Source organism: Apodemus sylvaticus, chromosome 9 (assembly GCF_947179515.1).
Source record: "Apodemus sylvaticus chromosome 9, mApoSyl1.1, whole genome shotgun sequence".
Classification (NCBI taxonomy): Eukaryota; Metazoa; Chordata; class Mammalia; order Rodentia; family Muridae; genus Apodemus; species Apodemus sylvaticus.
In genome coordinates this window covers 2,216,789-2,241,121 of record NC_067480.1, presented here as the reverse complement: position 1 = coordinate 2,241,121, position 24,333 = coordinate 2,216,789, and the positions used below count along the sequence as shown (strand labels likewise).

The following is a 24,333-nucleotide window of genomic DNA, read 5'->3' as shown; positions in this document are numbered from 1 at the left end:
TTCAATTTCCCAAGATAAATCCTCATCAAATATGGACCTAAAATTCTTAAAATATGAAAGGTTTATTAATAAAAGTCTGATATAGCAGACCCAGTTTTTAACCTAAGTCTAATAAGCCTATCTCTAAATAATGATTTCTATTACACAGTTCTTAAAATTTTCCCTCAAGACTGAGCTACATTTCGCAACTTAAATGTATTTTTAAGATTTACACTCAAGCTAGGGGTGTACATCTCCCAGTTGAGAGAGTACTTGCCAAGAATGCAACTCTGAGTTCAATCCCAGTACCACAAAACCAGGTATGGTGGTACATGCCCAAAATCCATCACTTGGGAAGATGAGGCAGAAGGATTGTGAGCTCAAGACCATCCTTGGCCATCTAAGGAGTCTCTAAGGCCAGTCTGATCTATACTGTCTCAACTTTTTTTTTTCTTTTCTAAGAGACAGAAGCTTAGAGCTATTACCAGTCTTACTGAAACATTAAACTAGTATAAATAGTACCAGTACATTTCTATCATGATACCATTTTTTTTCATTTTTGTTTTTGCTTTTTGATAGAATCCCATTATTACAGCTCAGTGTAGTGCTGTCCTTCAGGGCTAGGGAGAGAGTTTAGTGGTCAAGAGCATCTATAGCCGTTCCTGGGGTCTCTGCTGTCCCTGACTGCCAGAGTCATTGTATGCAGGAGCATATGCCACTCCATATACATAATTAAATTGTAGTCTTTTCTGCATCAATACCCTACATTCTGGCCAGTCACCACAACTGCAATCTATGAATACTTAAAAAAAAAAAAAAAACTATTCCAAATTCTTCTTAAAATAATATTACCAGGTAGCAATCTAATTTTCAAAATCTGTGAGTCTTCTTTTAAACCCGGAAGAATAACCTTGAGATTAAAATTCTGTTGAGAAAAAAAAAAAAAGACAGCAAAAATTAAACCAAAATTCAAATAAATAGTTTAACATTTCAATTCTGACTTATGTTTAGTTTTTAGCTTCCTTATCATTATATAAATTTACTCATAATTTTACTCAGTAAAATTATTACAAATATATAAGAATCCCAGAGGGTGGAAAACTTTCCTTATCTCAAAAATGGTGTACCTCAGGTAGTTATAAGAATAAGGCAGTATTTCTAAGAATGTAAAAGAAGGGCTAGAAAGACCACTCAGTGGTAAAGAGAACTTGCTGCTCTTGCAGGGGACCTAAGTTCAGTTCCCAGAATCCACATGTTGGCTCCAATCTCCCATAATTCTAGTTCCAATGAATCCAATTAGCTCTTCTGAACTCCACAGGCATCAGGCACTCATGTGGTACACATACACACATGCAGATAAAAGTCATAGATGTAACACAAACAACTAAATATATTTCTGAAGTGAAATAAAGGAACAAGAAAGAAAATGGACTGGACTCTAAACAGTAATCACAGAGATCTGAGTAAAAGACCCACTTAAAAGATGGGAAAGAAACTGTACACAACTTTCAAAAGAAATAAAATTGGCTAAGATTTCTTAGAAATTGTGGAACATCCCTAGCTATTAAGGAAATGCAAATCAAAACAACTTTGAGGTTTCATCTTATCCTATTCAGAGTGGCAAAGATCAATGGAACAACCTACAACAGCAAATGATGTAAGGGACGTGGAGAAAAGGAACCCATATTCACTTCTGGGATTGCAAGTTAGTCCATCCACCCTGGAAATCAGTGTAGAAAACCATCAAAACACTGAAAGTAAATCTTCCATATGACTCAGGAATACCACTCCTTGTCATATGCCCAAAGGACTCAATACACTCTACAAATTCTTAGCTATATTCATTACTGTTCTATTACAATAGCTAGGAAATACAAATGGCCCAAGTGTCCTTCCACTGATGAATGGATATTAAGTGTCGTACATATACACTATGGAACACTATTCAGATGTAACGAAATGAAATCATGAACTTTGCAGGTAAATAAGTAGAATTTTGAAAGATTATATTGAGTATGGTAACCCAGACCTAGAAAGACAAACACCAGGCTTTCTCTAAGACTCATAGTTCAAATCTTTAGATGTGAGTTCATAGCTAATAACTACAAGAAACCAATAAAATAGGAAGATATGGAGAGCAGGCAGTAGAGACGAATAACGGGATACAGGTGATTTGAAGGGAGAAAATCTGGGGGGGAGGGTATAAATAAGGAGGGTCAATAAAAAAGGAGAACAGTGGAAGGCAACTAACAATGTCTGAAGAGTCCTAAGGTCTCATATTATTATCTATTTACCTAAAATTACAATGTAATACATATAAATCTGTGTGTTAATATGCATATAGTTTAATAAATTGTTCACACCAGGGATAACAAGCTCTTCCCCAAGAGCCACAGACTAACAAAATCTCCCATACCAGGCATAAGATGCCTCCTTTCAGGTTGTTGGTCAGAGAAATCCAAGAGACTTCTAAAACATTATAGGCTATTCCTGTTGCCCTTGGTTGCATCAGAAGTTGAAGGTAAATCCCTATTGCTGAAGACACCATGATCTTATGACATAGAGCAGGATCTGATCTGAAAGTTTCATCCTTTCAGAACCACCTTTATGGTATCTGAAGATGCTATGCAAGCTTTTCGGGGGGGTGTGGGGGTGTGGGGGTGGGGGTGGGGTGGGGGGTGGTGTCAACCAACAGTCCTCCAGCTCTGACGCCTATGATCCACAGTGACCATCCCAGCACAGTGACCTTACACAGGCAACAGCAGCGTGCACAACTTGGTACTAACAAACTGCTTTCTAACTGGACTTAAATGCTTACTAAACAAGACGAAAATCATGCTTGGTATTGGAACCCTAGACAATTATTCAGGCCTAGTAATAGTAAGGTCATGGATCTTGGAGAACCCACAATCACTATATTACTTAACCAGCATAATTCATAATACTCTATGCATCCTGATACCCACAGCCTTCATCAGACATATTTCTTTGCATTAGAGAGAGACCATTACAGAAAACCACCATCAATCAAAATGCACAGAACAAGTGATCCTGTGGTTCTTAGACCCAACAAAGATATCAACTATATAAGTCTTGCACCCAAGGCTCAGGGAATATCAAGGAAGATGGGGCATGAAGATTCTAAGAATCAGAGGAACAGGAAGTCTGCTGTGAGACTGCATCTCCTAGAAATGTCAGAGAAGCTATATTCACTAAGTCTCTATCAACTGCCTAACTGAATAAGAATGACAACAGACATGCTGACAGGGAAGGGGAAATCTCATAGGACACAATCTTAGACCAAGAAGCAACCAAAGAAATCTGAGAGCAGGAAAAATAGTCTTTCCCAGGGAAGAGGATCCCAATTTGATTTTCCAGCATCAAATGGTCAAATCTGAAAACATATACATATAAGTAACAAGTAATAATATAGACTGAGCAGAACATATGTGTGTGTGTGTGTTTGTTTGTGTGTGTGTGTGTGTGTGTGTATTTATATGTGCGCACGCACCCACACACCAAGAAAAAGAGGCTGCAAATTTGAGAGAGTGCAGGGGATAGGTAGGTATATGGGAGGGTCTGGAGGGAAGGAAAGGGGGAAAATGCTGTAATTACATTTTAATTTTTAAAAGAAATTAAACAAAATATTAAAAATTAAATCTAGAAACTTCTACATGGAATGTAAAATTCTGGAGTGAACGCTGAACTGAAAGGTAACAGCAAAGAGAGACATCTGAATAAAAAAAAATATTTCTAACTGTAAGTATTTTGAATTTTAGAAAATCTGTTTAGAAAAACAAAGCTATTTGGGAAATGAAGCAAGTCTAAACATGAAATTTGTACTGTCTGGTTGTGTGTGTCAACTTGACACAGGCTGGAGTTATCACAGAGAAAGGAGCTTCAGTTAGGGAAGTGCCTCCAAGAGATCCAGCTGTAGGACATTTTCTCAATTAGTGATAAAGTGGGGAGGTCCTATAAGAAAGTAAGCTGAACAAGCCAGGGGAAGCAAGCCATCAAGTAACATCCCTCCATAGCCTCTGCATCAGCTCCTGCTTCCTGACCTGCTTGAGTCCTAGTCCTGACTTCCTTTAGTGATGAACAGCTATGTAGAAAGGTAAGCTGAAGAATCCCTTTCCTCCCCAATTGCTTCTTGGTCATGATGTTTGTGCAGGAATAGAAACTCTGACTAAGACAAAATTCATCTATTTTTCACCTTAAATACCAAAGCTTCAGGTAATTTTTGTATTTCAGATATGTTCATTTTGACTGCCATCTATCAAATGAGGTCAAAGGTAGAATATTTTACCTGTAGTATATGTCAACATTCTAAACATTTCACATCAGGGCTGCTCTGCCAGAAATATCTGAACCTTACATGTTCATCTCTTTATGTTGGGCTATGCTGGAAGGTTAAGCCTAGGGCCTTCCAAGTACTCAAACATAAGACCCAGGCACCAGCAAACTCTATTTTAAACACAATATTGATAGGAAAATATCTGTACCTTTCATAACTATATTATCATTTAACAAATATTTCCCATTACCTAATTATTAAAACATGTTAAGATAGTCTGTAGTGACAATTTTGGAATTTTGGTTTCTTTTAAAATCACATAAATATCATAAGAATGTATTTTCATTTTAATCCCAGGTGAGGAATACGGGATGGCTTTGGACTATTGGCAGTAGCTGACTATGATTTGCCTCATGCTCTAGCAGAGGCATGGTTTTGATGGCCACAGATAATTTCTGTGATTGTGTCACATTCTGAATTCTGGGAACTTTTCAAAGGGTACATAAATGCAAGGCTAAGCCCCTCTCCAGTAGTGGATGGTGGTCATTCAGGGATTTGAGAGATTTGAGGATCTCTTTCTCCCTCTCCTCCTCTTTCCCCTCTACCTTCTTTCTCTCCCATGTAGTGATTGGGGGTGAAACAAGATGGGGAGTGGGGGCAGGGGGAAATAAAGAATGGGAAAAAGAAGACCCCACTAAGTAGCAAAGACTAATAGTCAGCTAAAGTTTACTGATTTATAATTGTGGTTTCTGTCCTAAAAAAATAAAAAAAGAGGTGGGGCGGGGGTGGAGGAATGGAATACTACCAGAGAAAAGCTAAATAAATGGTTCTGAATGAAGATGAAGACACCTAAAAAGCATTTAACTCAAACATGTTGAAATGACTTCAGTAATAAAATGACAAATTCTCATAGAGATCTAACTGCTAAGTCCGATAACACAACAATGATAATTTTCAACAACTTAGAATTATAATCTTGGTTACAAAATAAAAATAATAAAACACAAAAAGAGAACCAAGATCATTTAATGTTAAATTTCCTATTTACCATAAGAGAAACCAAATAGCAAATATTGTAACATTTATTTAGACTGCTTACCTTGCCCTGACAGGAGTTAACTGGACCCTTAGCTACAACACCTTGAATCACACAATTTGGGCCTTTGGTTATTTCTTCATAATGTAAAGACAGACCACTAGAAAAAAAAAGATTATTTTTAAATTCCCTTGCACCATCTATAAAATTTACATATGTGTGACTGGCATGTTTAATTCATGTTTCTAATAAAAATATTTTAATTTGATTTTATTTAATAAGTAGACCCCTATACAGCTGATTTTGCCTCTCGCCTAGGCCCCCAGGGCTGGGGTTACAGATGTGTGCTGTTCCACTTAGCTCTAAAATTCTATTATAGAAAAAACATGACCATGCAAACATTGTAAGTGTACTGATGAGATGAATACTGGAAATAATACCACATATTTTCATACAATAAAGAAACCACACGTGTTTAATTAGTCAATATACAAGGAATGAGGTGAGATAAGCTGTAGGCCAACTTAAACATGACATAATAGCACGCTTACCATTGTGCAACCATCCTACAGTGAAATGCAAGGCCTTGCCATAACTGGTTCAGACCAACAGGGCTAAATACAAATTATTTTTTTGCTTCAATGTAAAGGATTCTCCCTAGCACTAGTGTTGTAGAATTGGCTTTTCTGTTATGCATCTAGTACCATGACAGAATTATTAAAACAAACAAAGAAAAAAAAAAGACAGGAAAGAAAAAAGGTGTGAAGAACAGCCCCCTAACACCGACCCCTGGAGTCTATCTCAGCTTCCTTTCATTAGGCTTGTCTGTAAGAGTGTGACCTGTTGAGAATACCAATATGCAACCCTTGACTATGTATTATCCAGACTCTGTAGATGCAATAAGAAAGAACACAGAGGAAGACCACAATACATGACGAAGAGAAGAAATAGTCAAGCACACCAGGTTCACATGGTGGACTCATGTTATCCTCATTCTTTCTATGGATACTTCAAATCTTTATTATAGGCAATCTCTGCAGCCTTGTGGGAGTTGTGGAGATAAACCTGGTGAAAGAAAAAGTGGCACAGAGAGCCAAATACCACAGGCTTCTGTGACTCCTTGAAGAGTTCTGATCCACTGTTCACAGTGTAAGATCTGCTATGGCTCCAGGCACACCAGTAAGAAAACACAAAGGATCCCAGGGTGGTGGCTGATTCCTCTGTCTTCAGAGAAAGCTCCCTGGGGATTAGCCCCTCTCCTACTGGCTTATGAACAGGCAAGTGAATCAGGTTGCACCTCGATTTGCCCTTGAATACATAGCATACCATAACTGGCTAAAAAGCTATATATAAGCCTATGTAATAAACAATAAAGTTATATATCCACCCTCTGAGTTAGTCTCCAGAGTCTGAGTCCCGAGCATCTTCATCTCCACTTCCCTCACTTCTTGGTTCCTTTTCCCACACTACCTAATAGACACAATGGCATTAGGGAAGGTGGTGTTCATGTTGATGGAAGAGAAGTCTCTTTTCTATTGCTATGTTCAAGTAATACCTATGGTAGCTATGACCCTCAGGTAAAGAGAAAAAGGCAAACAGTTCATCATAAGCTAAGAAAAAGCCCCATCTTTTTCTCAAGCACAGAATGCAAATATTTGCAGGCATTTTCTGAATAGTCAGATTTAAAATGACAACACGAAGACCTCAACAGCCTTTGATTTTACAACTGAGTAACACTTCTCACTTCAACTCATTCTACCAAAGTATGTGTTCTCATGAACAAAAACACCAAGGCCTGTTCTACATACAGAAAGAGATGAAGAGGGGGGAAAAAACTAAAATAGCACAACAATATTTTAGAATGTATTTATTATGTGTGTAGTATATGTGCAGACTTGCAGTTCATGGTGCAACAACAGAGGGCTCAGTGGATACGGATACTGGGCACCAAGTTACAGGTGTGAGTGAATCACTGAGATGATCTCTGACCTTCGCACACATCAACATCTTACTCTATCCTTGGCTACTAGAATTTTAGCATGTTTGACTCTTGATTTTTATCCTATTCTATTGGTGTAGAAGCCTATCTAAAACTATGGCTTCCTGTAATATATTTAACAAAACCAACATTAAAGTTGCAAAGTGATATACAAAATAGCTCTGGCAAGATGCTGAGATTTGCTTTTACGGGCTTTTTAGGTCTCTATAACACGAAAAGTTTTACTACTAAAGCAAATACAAAGAAAAGGTAAATGTAAGAACAGATTAAGTCAACAAAAAACAAACCTCAGGCCAAGAGAAAATCCAAGTCAAAGTTACAACAAAGGAAAAAAAAAAAGCGAGAAATCAAATGTGTACTATCCCAAAACTGGTAATACCTGCAGATCATTAAGTCCTAGATCTCTACTCTCTAACACTAACATATTTTAACGTTTCCTTTAGAACAGATGAAAAGAAAAGAGCACTGAACTAGAGGTACAAAGCAAGTCAACAGTGGGCAAGAAGAGAGAGAACACTAAAGACTAAAGGTGCAGCCCTAAATCAAAGCTCAGGCCTATTTCTTCACTAGTCAGAAGCCAGTGTTAGCCACTGTAAGGAAAAGGACTGAAAATTATTCTCTGAAGAAACTACCAAAGACCACTGCTCACCACATAGACCTAGTCTCCCAAGTTTATATCCAAGTTACAATCAGATTCTTTGAGCCCAAATTGATTCTTAGAGCAGACATGTGATGATTACCCAGGAGAGAGTAAGCCATTAGAAGAAATAAAATGCAAAGGCTTCCAACTGCTCCCCAAAGTCTGGTACTATGACCACTCTTAAGATGATTCCCACGACAGCATTGCTTATAAGATGTAAGTTATGTGCCCTTTGCCTGGTGTCTTTACTGTGCAAGTCACAGAGCTGCTGATATGTACTTTACTAGCTGGGTTGTGTTGTGTGTGCCTACGGAGCTTGTCAAGGCATTCACTTTCACCTCTGTCTGCTTAAAGCTCTCCTGTTGAGGGGAATTCACCCTTCCCACTGTTTAGCTCTGTATGTTAGGGTCATTTATTTCTCTGGTCATTACTTCTGATTTCTCTTGCTCTGCCTACTCTTCATTGCACTTCAATACCTTACCACAGTACCCAGCTCTTCCTGGAGTTCCACACCTAATGTTTTGTTTTAAACAAGCAGATAACCATTAAAGTTATGGCTATGCTAATCCACCATTTCCAACAAAATCATAAATTTAAAAAACATCAAAACAACAAAAAACACCAAAGAGTCAGATTTTTTTTCCCCTGACTTTGCAAATTTCCTTGGCAGGTTGCCTGTAATCACATGATGACTTTAACATTTATTTAATAACAGAACATTTCTTTTACATCTATATTTGTTTTCTGGAATGGAGAAGAGGATTTGGGTGCAATTCTCTTTTCTGACTATGCAATACAGAAGAAGAGAGAATAAAGGAACCTCACATATAAAGGTTGAAGAAGAATGAGAGAATAATAATTATAAAAGTAAAGGAATAATCAGCTAGGCATGGTAGTGCATACCTGTGTAATCCTAATACTCAGGAGGCAGATGTAGGAGGATTACCCCGAGTTCAAGACTAGCTTGATCTACATAGTGAGTTCCAGGTCAACCAATATCATATAACAAGACTGTTTCACAAAAAGAAAAGAAACAGTGTCTTCCATGTTCAAACACAAGCTCAATTACCAGGGTGTGGGGAATGGAACTCAGATTCTTGAGCTTACAAGGTAAGTAGTTTACTGGCTGAACTATCCTCTAGACCTCAGCTATTATCACTAAGCAAACAGAAGCAACTAACCGAATTTCCATAGAAAAACACCATGCTTGCAAAAAGAAAATGGAGTAAGTCCCCAACGACTTTCAACAGTAAATCTAATAAATATACATCTTTGAAAGAATTTATACAAGACATTGTAGTCTCAGAGGATAGCCTGGGGCCAAATAAAACCCCTAGGATTTCTACCAATGTTAAATTTATATAATTTACACATGAAAGAGCAAATACTTAGCAAATACAAAAACACAATACAAATAAATCCTTCAATTACCTTGCTTCAAGAACTGGTTCAATATCAGATAATAATTGGGTAGTGTGACCAAATTCATCCTGTAACTCCAGAGGAATATTAAATGGAACTCCAACACGAAAAGGAGAATCCAGGAGACCAAAGGAAAACTTTTCTGGCTTGCCCTCTTTAACAAAACAAATAGGAAAAGAAATTAATTACCTAGTAATTTATCTAATTTACAAAACTCTATCTAATGTATTTAATAATGTATTGAATGTCAGAAATAGATCCATTTGAGGGAAATAATGAAGACGGCATTTTAAATCTGTACAAGGACTGGAAGATGGCTCAGTAGTCAAGCACCTCACTGCTCTTGCAGAGGACCCAAGTCTGTTCGCAACACTTCTGTCAGGTAGCTCACAATGCCAGTAACTCCAGCTTCAGGGTATTTGGTGCCCTCTCCTGGCCTCCATGGGCACTTGTACACATACCTACATACTGATATATAATTAAAAATAAAACAATCACTTAAAAAAAATCTATGCAAAAATTTAACTAGTGCCATCAGCCAAAATGTGGAAATAAGTATAGAAATCCAAGAGGTAGATATCAAAGTGTTTATTTAATTTAATTCATATTATTATCATTGAAACAGTCTTACTATGTAGGCTGCCCTTAAACTTGTGGCAATCCTCCAATCTAACTTCCAAAGACTAGATTATAGATAGGTATCTAACATCATGCCAAACTTAAAATTGATTTTAAGCTGTCAAATTATAAGACTATAATAAAGGGTGCCTATGCCTTTAATAAAGAATTTCTAAGATAAAACACAGTTTTCATAAACTATATATGGATTTGATGAGCTTACACCAAGAAAATAACAGAACATAACTAACACACACAATAAGACACTAAAATCCAAGGGGAAAATTATCTATTCATATTGTCTTAATTATTTAGTGTAGACACATATACACATTCCTGTGTGCACATATCACACAGTGTTAGGAACCAATTCAGCCTTGAGTACACTCTATCACTGAGCTTACATTCTATCCATGAGCCATTTATTCTCAAAGTGTGATCTTTAGGCCACTAGTTTCAACTGTCCCTTGGAATTAACTGGAAATAAAACTTAAGAATCCATCCTTAAACATGCCGACTCATAAACTATTATAGCCAGGTCTACTGACACAGATACTCAGGAAGTTGTCTAGCTAGAACAATTCATGGTCAGCCTAAGCATCTTATTGAGATCTATCTAAAAATAAAGAGCGCTGGAGCTATCTGGTGAGGGCTTGTCAAACATCTATGAGGCCCTAGATTCAATGCGCAGTACAAACATACATGAAGATATTCTTAAAGTGACACCCAGGAGGCTGTGCTTTAATAAGCCCTTCAAAGTAGTTACAAACTCAAATTTGAGAAGCACAACTTCAAACTAATAAACACTGTGAATAAAAAAAAGCTTTCAGATAATATACAATAGGCTAGAATTGAATCAGCTTGTACCTTAAAAATTAGACTAATTGCTTATCCACTAATTTTGCTATGTAATTATTGAGGTCAGATGAAATCAGCCTGTAGGAAATGAATTTTATGTCTATTGTTGAGCTGTACACATAGCTTGAGATTTCTTGGTATTGAACCTAAAGAAACTAACAACAACAAAAAAGCGTTTTTGTTTTTTTTTTTAGTCAAAAAATTAGAAACTAAATGGTTCTAATTTCAACAGAAAACTGTTTAAAATATAACAACTCTACACCATAAAGTAGATGTCCAGAACAAGAATTAATTTTAACAAATAAAACCTTGGGGCTCGAGAGACGGCTCAGTGGTTAAGGTGAGGTCCCAGATTCAATTCTCAGCACCCACATGGCTGCTCACAACCACTTGTCACTCCAGATACAAGGCTTCAGAGCTTTCTTCTGGCCTCCATGGGCACCAGGCACAAATACGGCGCACAGATACATGCAGGAGAAACACCCATACATATTAAATAATTAGGAAGGCAAAAGTAAGTCATCTATTGGTCCTTCTGATTTAAAAAAAAAAAAAAAGCACACCAAATTTCTTTAAAAAAAAAACCAAAAACAACAAAACCTCATAATAATGATACTACAGATTTTATGATACCTAAATCTACAAAACAAACAAGAAAGAAAAAAACACTAGTAAAAACATGAATGCTGAAGACCACATGTTTAAATGTAAGTGAGCACTAGTGGAATAGGCTAAGATCATTAAATCCTTACATGCCCACAAAAAATCACACAACAGTATATTCAGGCTATAATGAAACTGGAACACAACTGAAAGATTTGTTGAAATTGACCTAAGTTTCCCAAATCACTGTTCCCTAGCACAGATAACTGTTACATACCTTCCTCATTCCCAGCAAAAGATGGCAGGCCTATTCTCTGTGGACATGTGAAACTGACTATGCAAGTAAGGAAAAACACTATCAAGAAAAGAACTACCATTATTATTAATAGCCCCAGAGAACAAAGGTATTCAATCCATGAAATGGGAAGATAATGCTTTAAAAAGGGAGTAACACAGAATGATTGAACAGGATGAAAAAACTCAATATTAAGCAGAGAAATGCTATAGCTATCTCAAGTAATAAATAAAAATAAATAAAAGCAAGAGATGAAAAGGAGAAAAAATTAATTAGTGTAACAGTCTGGAAAACCAGTACTTTCATATTAGATATTTTTAAAAAATAGAAAATCAAGTATTTCAAAAAAAATAAAATAAAATGCTTTGAAAACATAAAATGTTTCAAAACTAAAGTATATAACTATGCAGTAGCTGATAAAAATGATTCTATAATCATGAAACTCAGAATTTCAGAAACTGCAGAAAAAAACTTCCCCAAACACCTGGAACTATCTAACATTTAAGAATCAGAATAGCTGTGGGCTATGCAAAGGATAAAACTAATTAAATAAAATTCTAAAAGATATCATCAGAATTAAAAAAGAACAGGGATGACTAGGTATTTTTATAACCATCTATAAATAAAGAGGTTTATTCAATTATGTCTTTTATTGAATTATACAAATACTTCCCCTTGATTTAAAATGGTACCATAAGCAGATTGAAATTCAATCTTTTTGCTTACCTTTAACAGAAAACTTAATTGCTTTAGATGGTAGTGATCTTCCTGCATAGGTATCTGCATTACTTTCATTCAATACCACTTGTAATTTCAATGTGTAATTACCCAGTTTCTGTATATTTTCTGGATAAGTGAAGAAAAATTAAAAACTGTGTCAACATATACTGATTTATAATTTTCTTTTTCAGGTATATGGGGATCTTACAAGACTGCTCAGCCTGTTCTTAAAGCAGTACACTCAAGTGGTTTTCACGGCTGAGCTCCCTGAGGAGCTGCTATAGATATAAAACACAATGTAGGGGTGGGGGTTGTTTGTAGTGGTGATGGGGATCAAACCCAGGCCTCAACCATGGCAGGCAAGCATGGTAGGTAGGGGGTTAGAGAGACAGCTCAGCAGTTAATAACACTTGTTGCTCTTATAGAAGAAGCAGGTTTGGTTCAAAACCATCCATAGCTTCAGTCGCAGGGGATTTTATGCTACTCTTCTGGTCTCCTCTGATACTAGGCATGCATATATACATACATACATGTAGACAAAAACACTAAAACTATTTAATCTAATAAATAAAAATAAAATTCAGAGTAACTCACCCATTTTTTTAAACCAGTAAGGCCATTTCCCTCCATGTTGACTGATATGTGAAATGATTTCTTTATTTCCACTTGAAGCTTGATAAAAGAAAACAGAAATACTGCCTTGAAAAACTGAGTATAAAATAAAATTATGAGGTATCACAATAGTATCAAATACTTATTTTGATTATAAGTATTTGATATTTATTTGCTGTTTTGAAGCTTCAAACTATGTAATACTATCTTATGCAAATGAGCAAAAACAATGAAAGCTTATAATTATTTAGCTCATTACAAGTGCTTTCATTTGAAGAGTGAAGTAATGGGTCATAAGAAAGTACTTCTAAAGTAAGATACACAGTCCTTATGTATATCTTCTGGGATATATGCCCAGAAGAAGTACTGACGGATCATATGGTTCCTATTTTTGGCTTTCAGAAAACTTCCACACTTACTTCCATATATGTGCTATGCTACATGTTAGTCTACAATCCCGGCAGTGAATAAGGGCTTCTCCTTTTTTCACATGCTCACCAGTATAAATGGTATTTGTTTTCTTGATGATAGCCACTTTGCCATGATATACATTGTCAACATATTTTAATTTGCATATCCCTGGTGGCTAAGAATTTGAACACTCCAGATATTGGTCATTTGTTTTGCTTCGTTTGAGAACTTTATATTCTGCTCCTTAGTCTATTTTTATGTGTATGCTTTTATTGCTTAGTTTTTTTAATTCAAGTTATACTCTAGATACTGACTCTATCAGATGTGTGCCTGGTAGAGATTCTCTCTCATTCTGTAGACCGACTCTTCACGTGACTGTTTTTGCTGTAGAAGTTGTCCATACCATTGGGGCCCATCTGTGAACTGTTGGCCTTCTGCCGCCGCCCCTATCTCTCTGAACATCTCATCCACTGGGATGAAAAGCATGAACCACTATGCCCAGCCAGACCTACTCTTGCTCAGAGTTGATTTCTATGCTTCCAATTGAATTTTCAGATATTCTTTTGTGTTTCTTCAAGGATAGCATTGGTATTTTTCTGGATTGCATCAATCTACAGACTACTTTTGGTAAGACATCCCTTTTCACAGTACTGAATCTTATAATCCATGAGCACAGCAGTTCTGTCTTGTAGTGAGTTCTTCAACTTCACTCTTTAAAAACTTTTACCTGATTAGGTTAGTTCCAGGTATTGATTTTAAAGGAAATCATGGATGGGATGATGTCCCTGATTTCCTCCTGGACCTGCGTGTTATCACTGATAGATACACAGGCTTCTATCACACTGACTTTTTATCCTCTCACTTCCTGAGTGATCACCAGTTTTAATTTTTCTTTATCTGTAACCCCTTCGTTTCCTCTTGTTACAGCATGGTAGCTAAAGCTTCCAGCAGGTTGATTAAGGGTGAAAAAAAAGGGAATATCTTTTTCTTGTTACTGATTCTAGTAGAACCGCTTTGAGTTCTTTGACATTTAATATAAAACAATGGGCTGGAGATGACTCAGCAGTTAGGAGCATGTTCTGTCTTTGTAAAGGATTAGAATTTGAATCCCAGCACTCACAATGTGAGATTCATAACCCCCTGTAATTCCAGCTCCAGGATTCAAAACCCTCTTTTGGCCTCCACAGGCACATGCACCCACTCACACAGACAAACAAATACAAATTAAATTTTTTAAAAATAATACAATGTTGGTTCTCAGATACTGAATATAGACTTTACTAGGTTGAGGAGATAAATTTCTTCTTTTTAAGTTTCTTCAGGGATTTTCTATCATAAAATAATGTTGGATTGTTAATAATCTTTTGTAATCTGTTAAAATGATCATCTATTTTCTCCCCTTAAATCTATTTACATGATATATTAAATTTATTGATTTGTATATGCTAAATGATACAGGTACCACTGAAATAAAATCTATTTGATCATGATTTATAGCACAGCTTTGAGTAGGCCTTTCCCAGCCTTGAAAAGGCTGAGCAGTTTTTCCAGTCTTGAGCAGGCTAAGCAGACCTTGAACATTCGCCATGACAGGTGTTATCAACCTGGACAGAGACATCTGTCTTGGTTGCAGTTGTAGCTTCCCATGGGAACTTAGCTGTTTTGGATGCCTGCGCTTGACACTGCTGCTACAACATACTCCAGGGGATGGGTTTTGTGGTTTTTTTCCTTTATAAACGCAAAGCTTATTATTAAACTTGTAGAACAGAACCTTTGTCTTGGTTTCATTCTTCTCTTACGCCCCTACCTTATTTCCAGTCTTCCTTTCAGGTAAACCCAGTTTGCCCATGGCTGCTGGACTGCTACAATGATTAGTGATCTTTTTATATTTTCTTAAGTTTAGTCAACAAATTATTTTACTGAAAATTTTCACATGTATGCTTATTGGGGAGATTTGTCTATAATTGTCTTTTTCTGTTATGCCTTTATCCAGTTTTGGTATTAGAGTAATACTGGATTTGTAAAAACAGTGCAGCTTCTTTTCCTGATATAGTAAATAATTTGAGAAGCATTAATGTTTGTTCTTCTTTTAAGGTCTGGTGGAATTCATCAGTGAATCCACCTGAGCCTAGAATTATCAACCAGAAATTCCTTTCTACCCTTTAAATCAGGATTTAAATTTTACAGGGTCAGGCACAGTCAGTCACACATGCCTGTAATCCCAGCACTTACAAGGCAGAAGCAGATGGATTTCTGTGAAGGAGGGTAACCTAGCCAAGTAGGGCTATGAAGCTAATACCCAGGCACAAAACAACAATAGATCCAAGCTGTACCTGAGTAAAAGTCTCTAAAGAGAGCTTCTCAGATTATACAGCAAGCTATATACCTCACTACCAATGAGAAAAAGAGTTAGAGGACACTGAACCAGACCAAAGATTAAGAATATGTGTAAGAGGGCTCTAGGCTATTCTACAACACATGTTCAATACATCAAACTCCACACATTACAACTCCAACTCCATCTCCATCTCCTCCTCCTCTTTCTCTCCCTCACTGAGCATTATTATGAAGCACTAATTGACTGTAATTTGAAATTTAAAGAAATACAACAAGTCGCAGCCTGGTCCTTTCTGTTGGGGCAGACTCTTGGTTGGTCTGCTCCAGCGAAGATACCATCTCCTGATCCATCCAAGAAAACCTGCTGCACTCAGTTCTGTTGGTAAGAAACCCGCCCCCTCCCCCAGATTTCCAGAGCTGCGGCTGGGTGCCCAGTGGATTCAATGGTGCCTAGGACCCAATACCCATAAACCCCCTGCCCTCTGGAATACCACACCCCTTCCGTCCCTTCTGCCCCTTCCTTTCTCCTGGGGCAGACTCTTGGCTGGTCTCCTCCAGTGAAGACACCATCTCCAGATCCATCCAAAAGGACCCGCTGCACTCAAAGCGGTTGACCCAACAGTCTGAAGGCCTCCCAGGAGATCTACTACTACAGTCAGGGCAACATATGAGCACCCTCTCTGGCCCTGTGAAGAGCAGCCTTCCCCCTCCCATTCAGAAGACACCACAGGTGATCAGCTATTGCCAGGGCTACAGGCCTACCAGGAGACCTGAAGCAACCCAGGATCAAAGAGACAGACTCCAGACAATTACCTAGACAACAAGAAACATGAAAATCAGGAAGCTGACCTAAAATCCTATATCTCATGAAGATAAAAGAGTCCTTTAAGGAGGACTCATCAATAACTTACTGAAAGAAATGCAGGTAATCAGGTAAAGGAATTGAATAAAGTGATCCAAGACATAAAAATGGAAGTAGAAACAATAAAGAAAATAAAAATGGAGACAAACCTGGAAATGGAAAACTCTTTCTAAGAAAGAGGTCAGAAATTACAGCTGTAAGTATTGCCAACGGAATACAAGGGATGTAAGAGAGAATCTCAGGTGTAGAAGATGCCATAGAAGAGATGGAAACAAGAGTCAAAGAAAATATAAAATGCAAAAACCTTATCTGACCCAAAACATACAGGAAATCCAGGATGCAATGAGAAGACCAAACCTAAGGTTTATATGTATACAAGAGAGCAAAGATTCCCAACTGAAAGGGCCAGTAAATATCTTCAACAAAATTATAGAAGAAAAATTTCCTAGCCTAAAAAAAGAGATATCCATAAGCATACAAAAAGCCTACAGAACTCCAAATAGACTAGACCAGAACAGAAATTCCTCCCATCACATAATAATCAAAATGCCAAATGCACTAAACAAAGAATATTAAAATGAGTAAAGGAAAAAGGTCAAGTAACATATAAAGGCAGACCTATCAGAATTACACCAGATTTCTCACCAGAAACTATCAAAGCTATAAGATCCTGGGCAGATGTCATACAGACCTTAAGTGAACACAAATGTCAGCCCAGGGCTACTATACCCAGCAAAACTCTCAATTACCACAGATGGAGAAAACAAAATATTCCATGACAAAAGAAAATTTACACAATATCTTTCCACAAACCCAGTCCTACAAAGTCCTACAAGAGGTGAAAAATATCAACACAAGGAGGGAAACTACACACTAAAAAAAGCATAATGGTAATAATTCAACAAACCCAAAAGAAGATAGCCACACAAACATAATTCTAACAACAAAAATAACAGGTAGCAATCACTTTTCCTTAATATCTCTTAAGATCAATGGACTCAATTCCCTAATAAAAAGACATAGATTAACAGACTGGATGAGTAAACAGGACTCAACATTTTGCTGCATATAAGAAACCCACCTCAGTGACAAAGACAGTCACTACCTCAGAGTAAAAGATTGGAAAACAATTTTCCAAGCAAATGGTCCCAAGAAACAAGCTGGAGTAGTCATTCTTATATCAGATAAAATCGACTTTCAACCAAAAGTTGTCAAAAACAGATAAGGAAAGACACTTCATACTGGTCAAAGGAAAAATCTACCAAGATGAACTCTCAATTCTGAACATCTAAATGTTCCAAATGCAAGGGCACCCGCATTCATAAAAGAAACTTTACTAAAGCTCAAAGCACACATTGCACCCCACACAATAATAGTGGGAGACTTCAACACCCCATTCTCAGCAATGGACAAATCATGAAAACAGAAACTAAACAGAGACACGGTGAAACTAACAAAGTTATGAACCAAATGGATCTAACAGATATTTATAGAGCATTTCAGCCTAAAGCAAAAGAATATAATTTCTTCTCAGCACCTCATGGTACCTTCTCCAAAACTGACTATATAATTGGTCACAAAACAGGCCTCAACAGATAGAGGAATATTGAAATAATTCCAAGCACCCTATCAAATCACCACGGTCTAAGGCTGGTATTAAGTTCCAACAAAAACAACTCAAAACACACATACACATGGAAGCTGAACAATGCTCTACTCAATGATAACTTGGTCAAGGAAGAAATAAAGAAATTAAAGACATTTTAGAATTTAATGAAAATGAAGACATATCATACCAAAACTTATGGGAAATGAAAGCAGTGTTAAGAGGAAAACTCATAGCTCAAAGTGCCTCCAAAAAGAAAGTGGAGAGAGCTTACACTAGCAGCTTGATAGCACACCTGAAAACTCTAGAACAAAAAGAAGCAAATATACCCAAGAGGAGTAGACTGCAGGAAGTAATCAAACTCAGGGCTGAAATCAACAAAATACAAACAAAAAACTATACAAAGAATCAATAAAACCAAGATCTGGTTCTTTGAGAAAAATCAACAAGATAGCTAAACCCTTAGCCAGATTAACCAGAGGGCACAGAGACAGTACCCAAATTAATAAAACCAGAAATGAAAAGGTAGACAAAACAATGGAAAATGTGGAAATTAAAAAAAAAACAAAAAACAAAAAACCAAAAAAAAAAAAAAACATCAGATCCTACTACAAAAGCTTACATACAACAAAATTGGAAAGGCTGGATGAAATGGACAATTTTCTAGATACATACCAGGTGCCAAAGATAAAACAGGATCAGATAAACCATCTAAATAGTCCAAAAACCCCTGAGGATAGAAGCAGTCATTAACAGTCTCCCAACCAAAAATGCCCAGGACCAGATGGGTTTAGTGGAGAATTCTATCAGATCTTCAAAGAAGACCCAATACTCTTCAAACTATTCCACAAAATACAAAATAGAAACACAGAAGGAACACTACTCAATTTGTTCCATGAAGTCACAATTATGCTTAAACCTAAACCAAACAAAGACCAAACAGAGAAAGAGAACTTCAGACCAATTTCCCTTATGAACACTGATGCAAAAATACTCAATAAAATTCTTGCCAACTGAATCCAAGAATACATTAAAACGATCATTCACCATGATCAAGTAGGCATCATCCCAGGGATGCAAGGATGGTTCAATATATGGAAATCCATCAATGTGATCTACTACATAAACAAACACAAAGAAAAAAAAACCCTCATGATCATTTCATTAGATGCTGAAAAAGCATTTGACAATATTCAGTAGCCATCCCTTCATGTTAAGTCTTGGAAAGATCAGGAATTCAAGGCCCACACCAAAACATAGTAAAAGCAATATATAGCAAACCAGTGGCCAACATCAAACTAAATGGAGAAAAACTTTAAGCAATCCCACTAAAATCAGGGACCAGACAAGGCTGCCCACTCTCTCCCTATCTATTCAATATAGTACTTGAAGTTCTGCAATTAGACAACAAAAGGAGGTCAAAGGGATACAAATTGGAAAGGAAGAAGTCAAAATATCACTATTTGCAGATGATATGATTGTATACATGTGACCCCAAAAACTCCACCAGAGAATACTTAAAGCTGATAAATAACTTCAGCAAAGTGGCTGGATATAAAATTAACTCAAAAAAATCAGTAGCCTTCCTCTACTCAAAGGATAAACAGGCTGAGAAAGAAATTATGGAAATGTTATCTTTCACAATAGTCACAAATAATATTACATACATTGGTATGAGTCTAACCAAGCAAGTGAAAGATCTGTATGACAAGAACTTCAAGTCTCTGAAGAAAGAAATAGAAGATCTCAGAAAATGGAAAGATCTTCCATGCTCATGGATTGGCAGGATTAATATAGTAAAAATGGCCATCTTGCCAGGTGGTGTTGGCGCACGCCTGTGATCCCAGCACTCTGGGAGGCAGAGGCAGGCGGATTTCTGAGTTCGAAGCTAGCCTGGTCTACAGAGTAAGTTCCAGGACAACCAAGGCTATACAGAGAAGCCCTGTCTCGAAAAAACCAAATCAAAAAGCCATCTTACCTAAAACAATCTACAGATTCAATGAAATCCCCTTCAAAATTCCAAATCAATTCTTCATTAAGGTAGAAAGGCCAATCTGCAAATTCATTTGGAATAACAAAAAACCCCAGGATTTTTTAATCAAAAATAAACAAAAAATAGCAAAAACTATTTTCAATAACAAAAGAATTTCTGGGGGAACCACCATCCCTGACCTCAAGCTTTACTACAGAGCAATTGGGGAAAAAACTGTATGGTATTGGTACAGAGACAGGCAGAAAGATCAATGGAATAGAAATGAAGACCCAGAAATGAACCCACACACCTATGGTCACTTGATCTTTGACCAAGGAGATGATACCATCCAGTGGAAAAAAAGACAGCATTTCCAACAAATGGTGCTGGATCAAATGGTGGTCAGGATGTAGAAAAATGCAAATCAACCCATTCTTAACTCCTTGTACAAAGCTCAAATCCAAGTGGATTAAGGATCTCCACATAAAACCAGATACACTGAATCTTATAGAGGAGAAAGTGGGGAAGAGTCTTGAACACATGGGCACAGGGGAAAATTTCCTGAACAAACACCAATGGCTTGTGCTCTAAGAACAAGAATCGACAAATGGGACCTCATAAAATTGCAAATCTTCTGTAAGGCAAAGGACACTGTCAAAGGACAAAACAGCAACCAATAGATTGGGAAAAGATCTTTACCATCCTACATCCAATAGAGGGTTAATATCCAATATATACAAAGAACTCAAGAAGTTAAGACTCCAGGGAATCAAATAACCCTATTAAAAATGGGGAACAGGGGGCAGTGGTAGCGCACGCCTTTAATCCCAGTACTTGGGAGGCAGAGGCAGGCAAGTTTTGAGTTCAAGGCCAGCCTGGTCTACAGAGTGAGATCCAGGACAGCCAGGGCTACACAGAGAAACCCTGTCTCAAAAAACCAAAAAAAAAAAAAAAAAAAAAAAAAAGGTGGGGGGGAGACAGAGCTAAACTGAGATTTCTCAACTAAGGAAACTCAAATGGCTGTGAAGCACCTAAAGAAATGTTCAACATCCTTAGTTATCAGAGAAATGTGAATCAAAACAATCCTGAGATTCTATCTCATACCAGTCAGAATGGCTAATATCAAAAACTCAGGTGACAGCAAATGCTAGTGAGGATGTAGAGAAAGAGGAACACTCCTCCATTGCTGGTGGGATTGCAAGCTGGTACAACCACTCTGGAAATCAGTTTGGCGGTCCCTCAGAAAATTAGACATAGTTACCTGAGGACCCAGCTATACAACTCTGGGACATATACCCAGAAGATGCTCTAACACGTAATAAGGACACATGCTCCACTATGTTCATAGCAGCCTTATTTATAATAGCTAGAAGCTGGAAAGAACCCACATGTTCTTCAACAAAGGAATGGATACAGAAAATGTGGTATATTTACACAATGGAGTACTACTCAGCTATTAAAAACAATGAATTCTTGAAACTCTTAGGCAAATGGATGGAACTAGAAAATATCATCCTAAGTGAGGTGACCCAATCACAAAAGCACATACATGGTATGCACTCACTGATAAGTGGACATTAGCCCAAAAGCTCAGAATAAACAAGATACAACTCACAGACCACATGAAGCTCAAGATGAAGGAAGACCAAAATGTGGGTGCTTCAGTTTTTCTGAGAAAGGAAACAAAAGACTCACAGGAGCAATTATAGAGATAGTGTAGAGCAGAGAATGAAGGAAAGGACATTCAGAGACTATCCTATCAGGGGATTCATTCCTGCCTGAGCCTTACAAATACAGAGGCAGATGCTAGCTGCCAATCATTGGTCATTGGACTGAGCACAGGGTCCCCAATGGAGGAATGAGAGGAAGGACTAAAGGAACTGAAGGGGTTTGTAACCTCATAGGAGGAACAACAATATCAACCAATCAGAACCCCCAGATCCCCCAGAGACTAAGCCATCAACCAAGGGATACACATGTCTCCAGCTGCATTTGTAGCAGAGGAATGTTTTGTCAGCATCAATGGGAGGAGAGGTTCTTGGTCCTATTAAGGCTGGATAGATTCCCCAGTAAAGGGAAATCAAGGGTGGGGAGGTGGGAGTAGGTTGGGTGGAGAAACATCCTTGTAGAAGCAGGGGGAGAGAGGATGGGTTAGGGTTTTCTGGGAGAGGTGGAAACCAGGAAAAGGAATAGCATTTCAAATGTAAATAAAGAATACATTCAATTAAAAAAAAAAAAAGACAACAAAAAAATGAAACAAGTCTAGCTTGTATACTGCCATTCACATGAATTTTAAACAATATATTAGGAGAAATGATTACTCGGAATAAAAAGATATATCATTTTACAATAACTCAAGCAATGAATATAATAAAACTATTATGAGATAAAAAGTTGAGTTTAATAGTCAAAGCAGTTAAATGAACCATCTTACCAGTACTAAAACAGGACACTTAGAGCCGGGCGGTGGTGACGCACGCCTGTAATCCCAGCACTTGGGAGGCAGAGGCAGGCGGATTTCTGAGTTCGAGGCCAGCCTGGTCTACAGAGTGAGTCTAGGATAGCCAGGGCTACACAGAGAAACCCTGTCTCAAAAAAAAAAAACAAAAAAACAAAAACAAAAAAGCAAAAACAACAACAACAACAAAAAAAAAAACAAAACAGGACACTTAGACATGTGTTTTTTGATTTAATATTCAAGAAACATGGATTACCTATGAAATACTGATTCTTGCCTTATGAAACAGAAACAGCTGACATAAGTCCAATTAAACTTCCCAGATAATTTCTAATTTACAGAAAATAAAAATAGAACAAATTAAATAACATTACTAACATTGTGGTATAGTAAAAAACAAAGCATTATCATCTGCATCCACAGAGTCTGTCTTTAAGACCCCACCCCAATGCCAAATAATAAAATCCACAGTTAGCTGTGCTCTGCAGGGCAGCTACCCACGAGCTACAAGGGATTCTGAGACTCACACCCATACTAGTAGTGGTTTTATGCAAACACCTCTGTGGGGAGCACATTAACTTTGGCTGACTTCTTGCTTGTGATTAATCATGAGTCTGCTGACATTGGTCGTTTAATAAAGTCATGCATTATATTCTGACAAGTTCCTCTGCTTACATGTCCTTGAGAGACTGTCTAAGCCTAAAGAAAATGGCCTTGATCAAACATAGAAACTGTATACCATACACTTGCCATGTAAGCATTTATAGTTATTGTTTAACTTCCTGGAACAGGTCATGCTTTGTGTTGCTTGCCTTTAAAAGGACACTGAAAGAATATACTCACTGCACAGTATTTACTGTTAGCCCTCCTGAACTCTAATGTCTTTGACTCTTTTCAATCCTTACTCCCCCAGTTGTGGTATTCCTGTTGACTGATTGGAAGGTGGCGCCCAACATGGGACTTGCCTACAGGGGTAAGGGTACGGGGGAACAGTGAAGAATACACCTAGAAATAGAGCACTCCGGAAAAGTGAAAGTGTTGGAGGCTTTTGAATGAGAATAGATGTCTTAAGTGTATATTTCAGCAATTGTTTCTGTTAGCTTGTAGCTTTGTTTTCCATGGTATTGTTTAGTATAAAAAAGTGAAGAAAAATAACTCATTGCTGGCATGGTATTGACCTGCAACCCTCTCATATCTGTCTCTTGCTTCTCCTTTCTGCCTTTTCTATCTTTAATCCTTGCTCCCCGGTCAGAGGCTGTTTGACTTGTGCCGGCAGGAAGGTACAAAGTGGCGTCGGAACAGCCTTGTTTTAAAAAATCTTAAGTTTGATCAAATTACTTCTTTCCTATTTCCTGGAAATGTATTCCAAACCCCTAGAAAAACTCACAGGGATTTAGAGATTTAAATTTCTTTTTCGAGCAATAAAAAATTTCTTATTCCTTGAGTTTTGGGCACTTAGCTATTCCTCAGTTATGTTGCTCCACCTGACTTTTTGGAAGACTACTACATTTAATTTCTATTTTGTAACTTTAACCAAATTCTCTGTATTAACCATATTAAAGACATGAAAAGTTAAAGACATTCAGTTTTCCTTACATATTTACAAAGGCC

At 37.3% G+C, this 24,333-nt stretch overlaps 1 protein-coding gene across 1 annotated transcript in view; it reads right to left on the bottom strand.

Annotated features, from left to right (window-relative positions):
* Smchd1 (structural maintenance of chromosomes flexible hinge domain containing 1) overlaps positions 1-24,333 on the bottom strand; it is a 120,438-nt gene that overhangs the window by 51,122 nt on the left and 44,983 nt on the right. The window contains exons 18-22 of the mRNA XM_052193813.1: positions 13,059-13,136; positions 12,471-12,590; positions 9,380-9,524; positions 5,373-5,469; positions 832-904 (exon numbers count right to left, since the gene is read on the bottom strand). Coding sequence (XP_052049773.1) covers positions 832-904; positions 5,373-5,469; positions 9,380-9,524; positions 12,471-12,590; positions 13,059-13,136 — 513 coding nt within the window. The remainder of the gene's footprint in view (positions 1-831; positions 905-5,372; positions 5,470-9,379; positions 9,525-12,470; positions 12,591-13,058; positions 13,137-24,333) is intronic.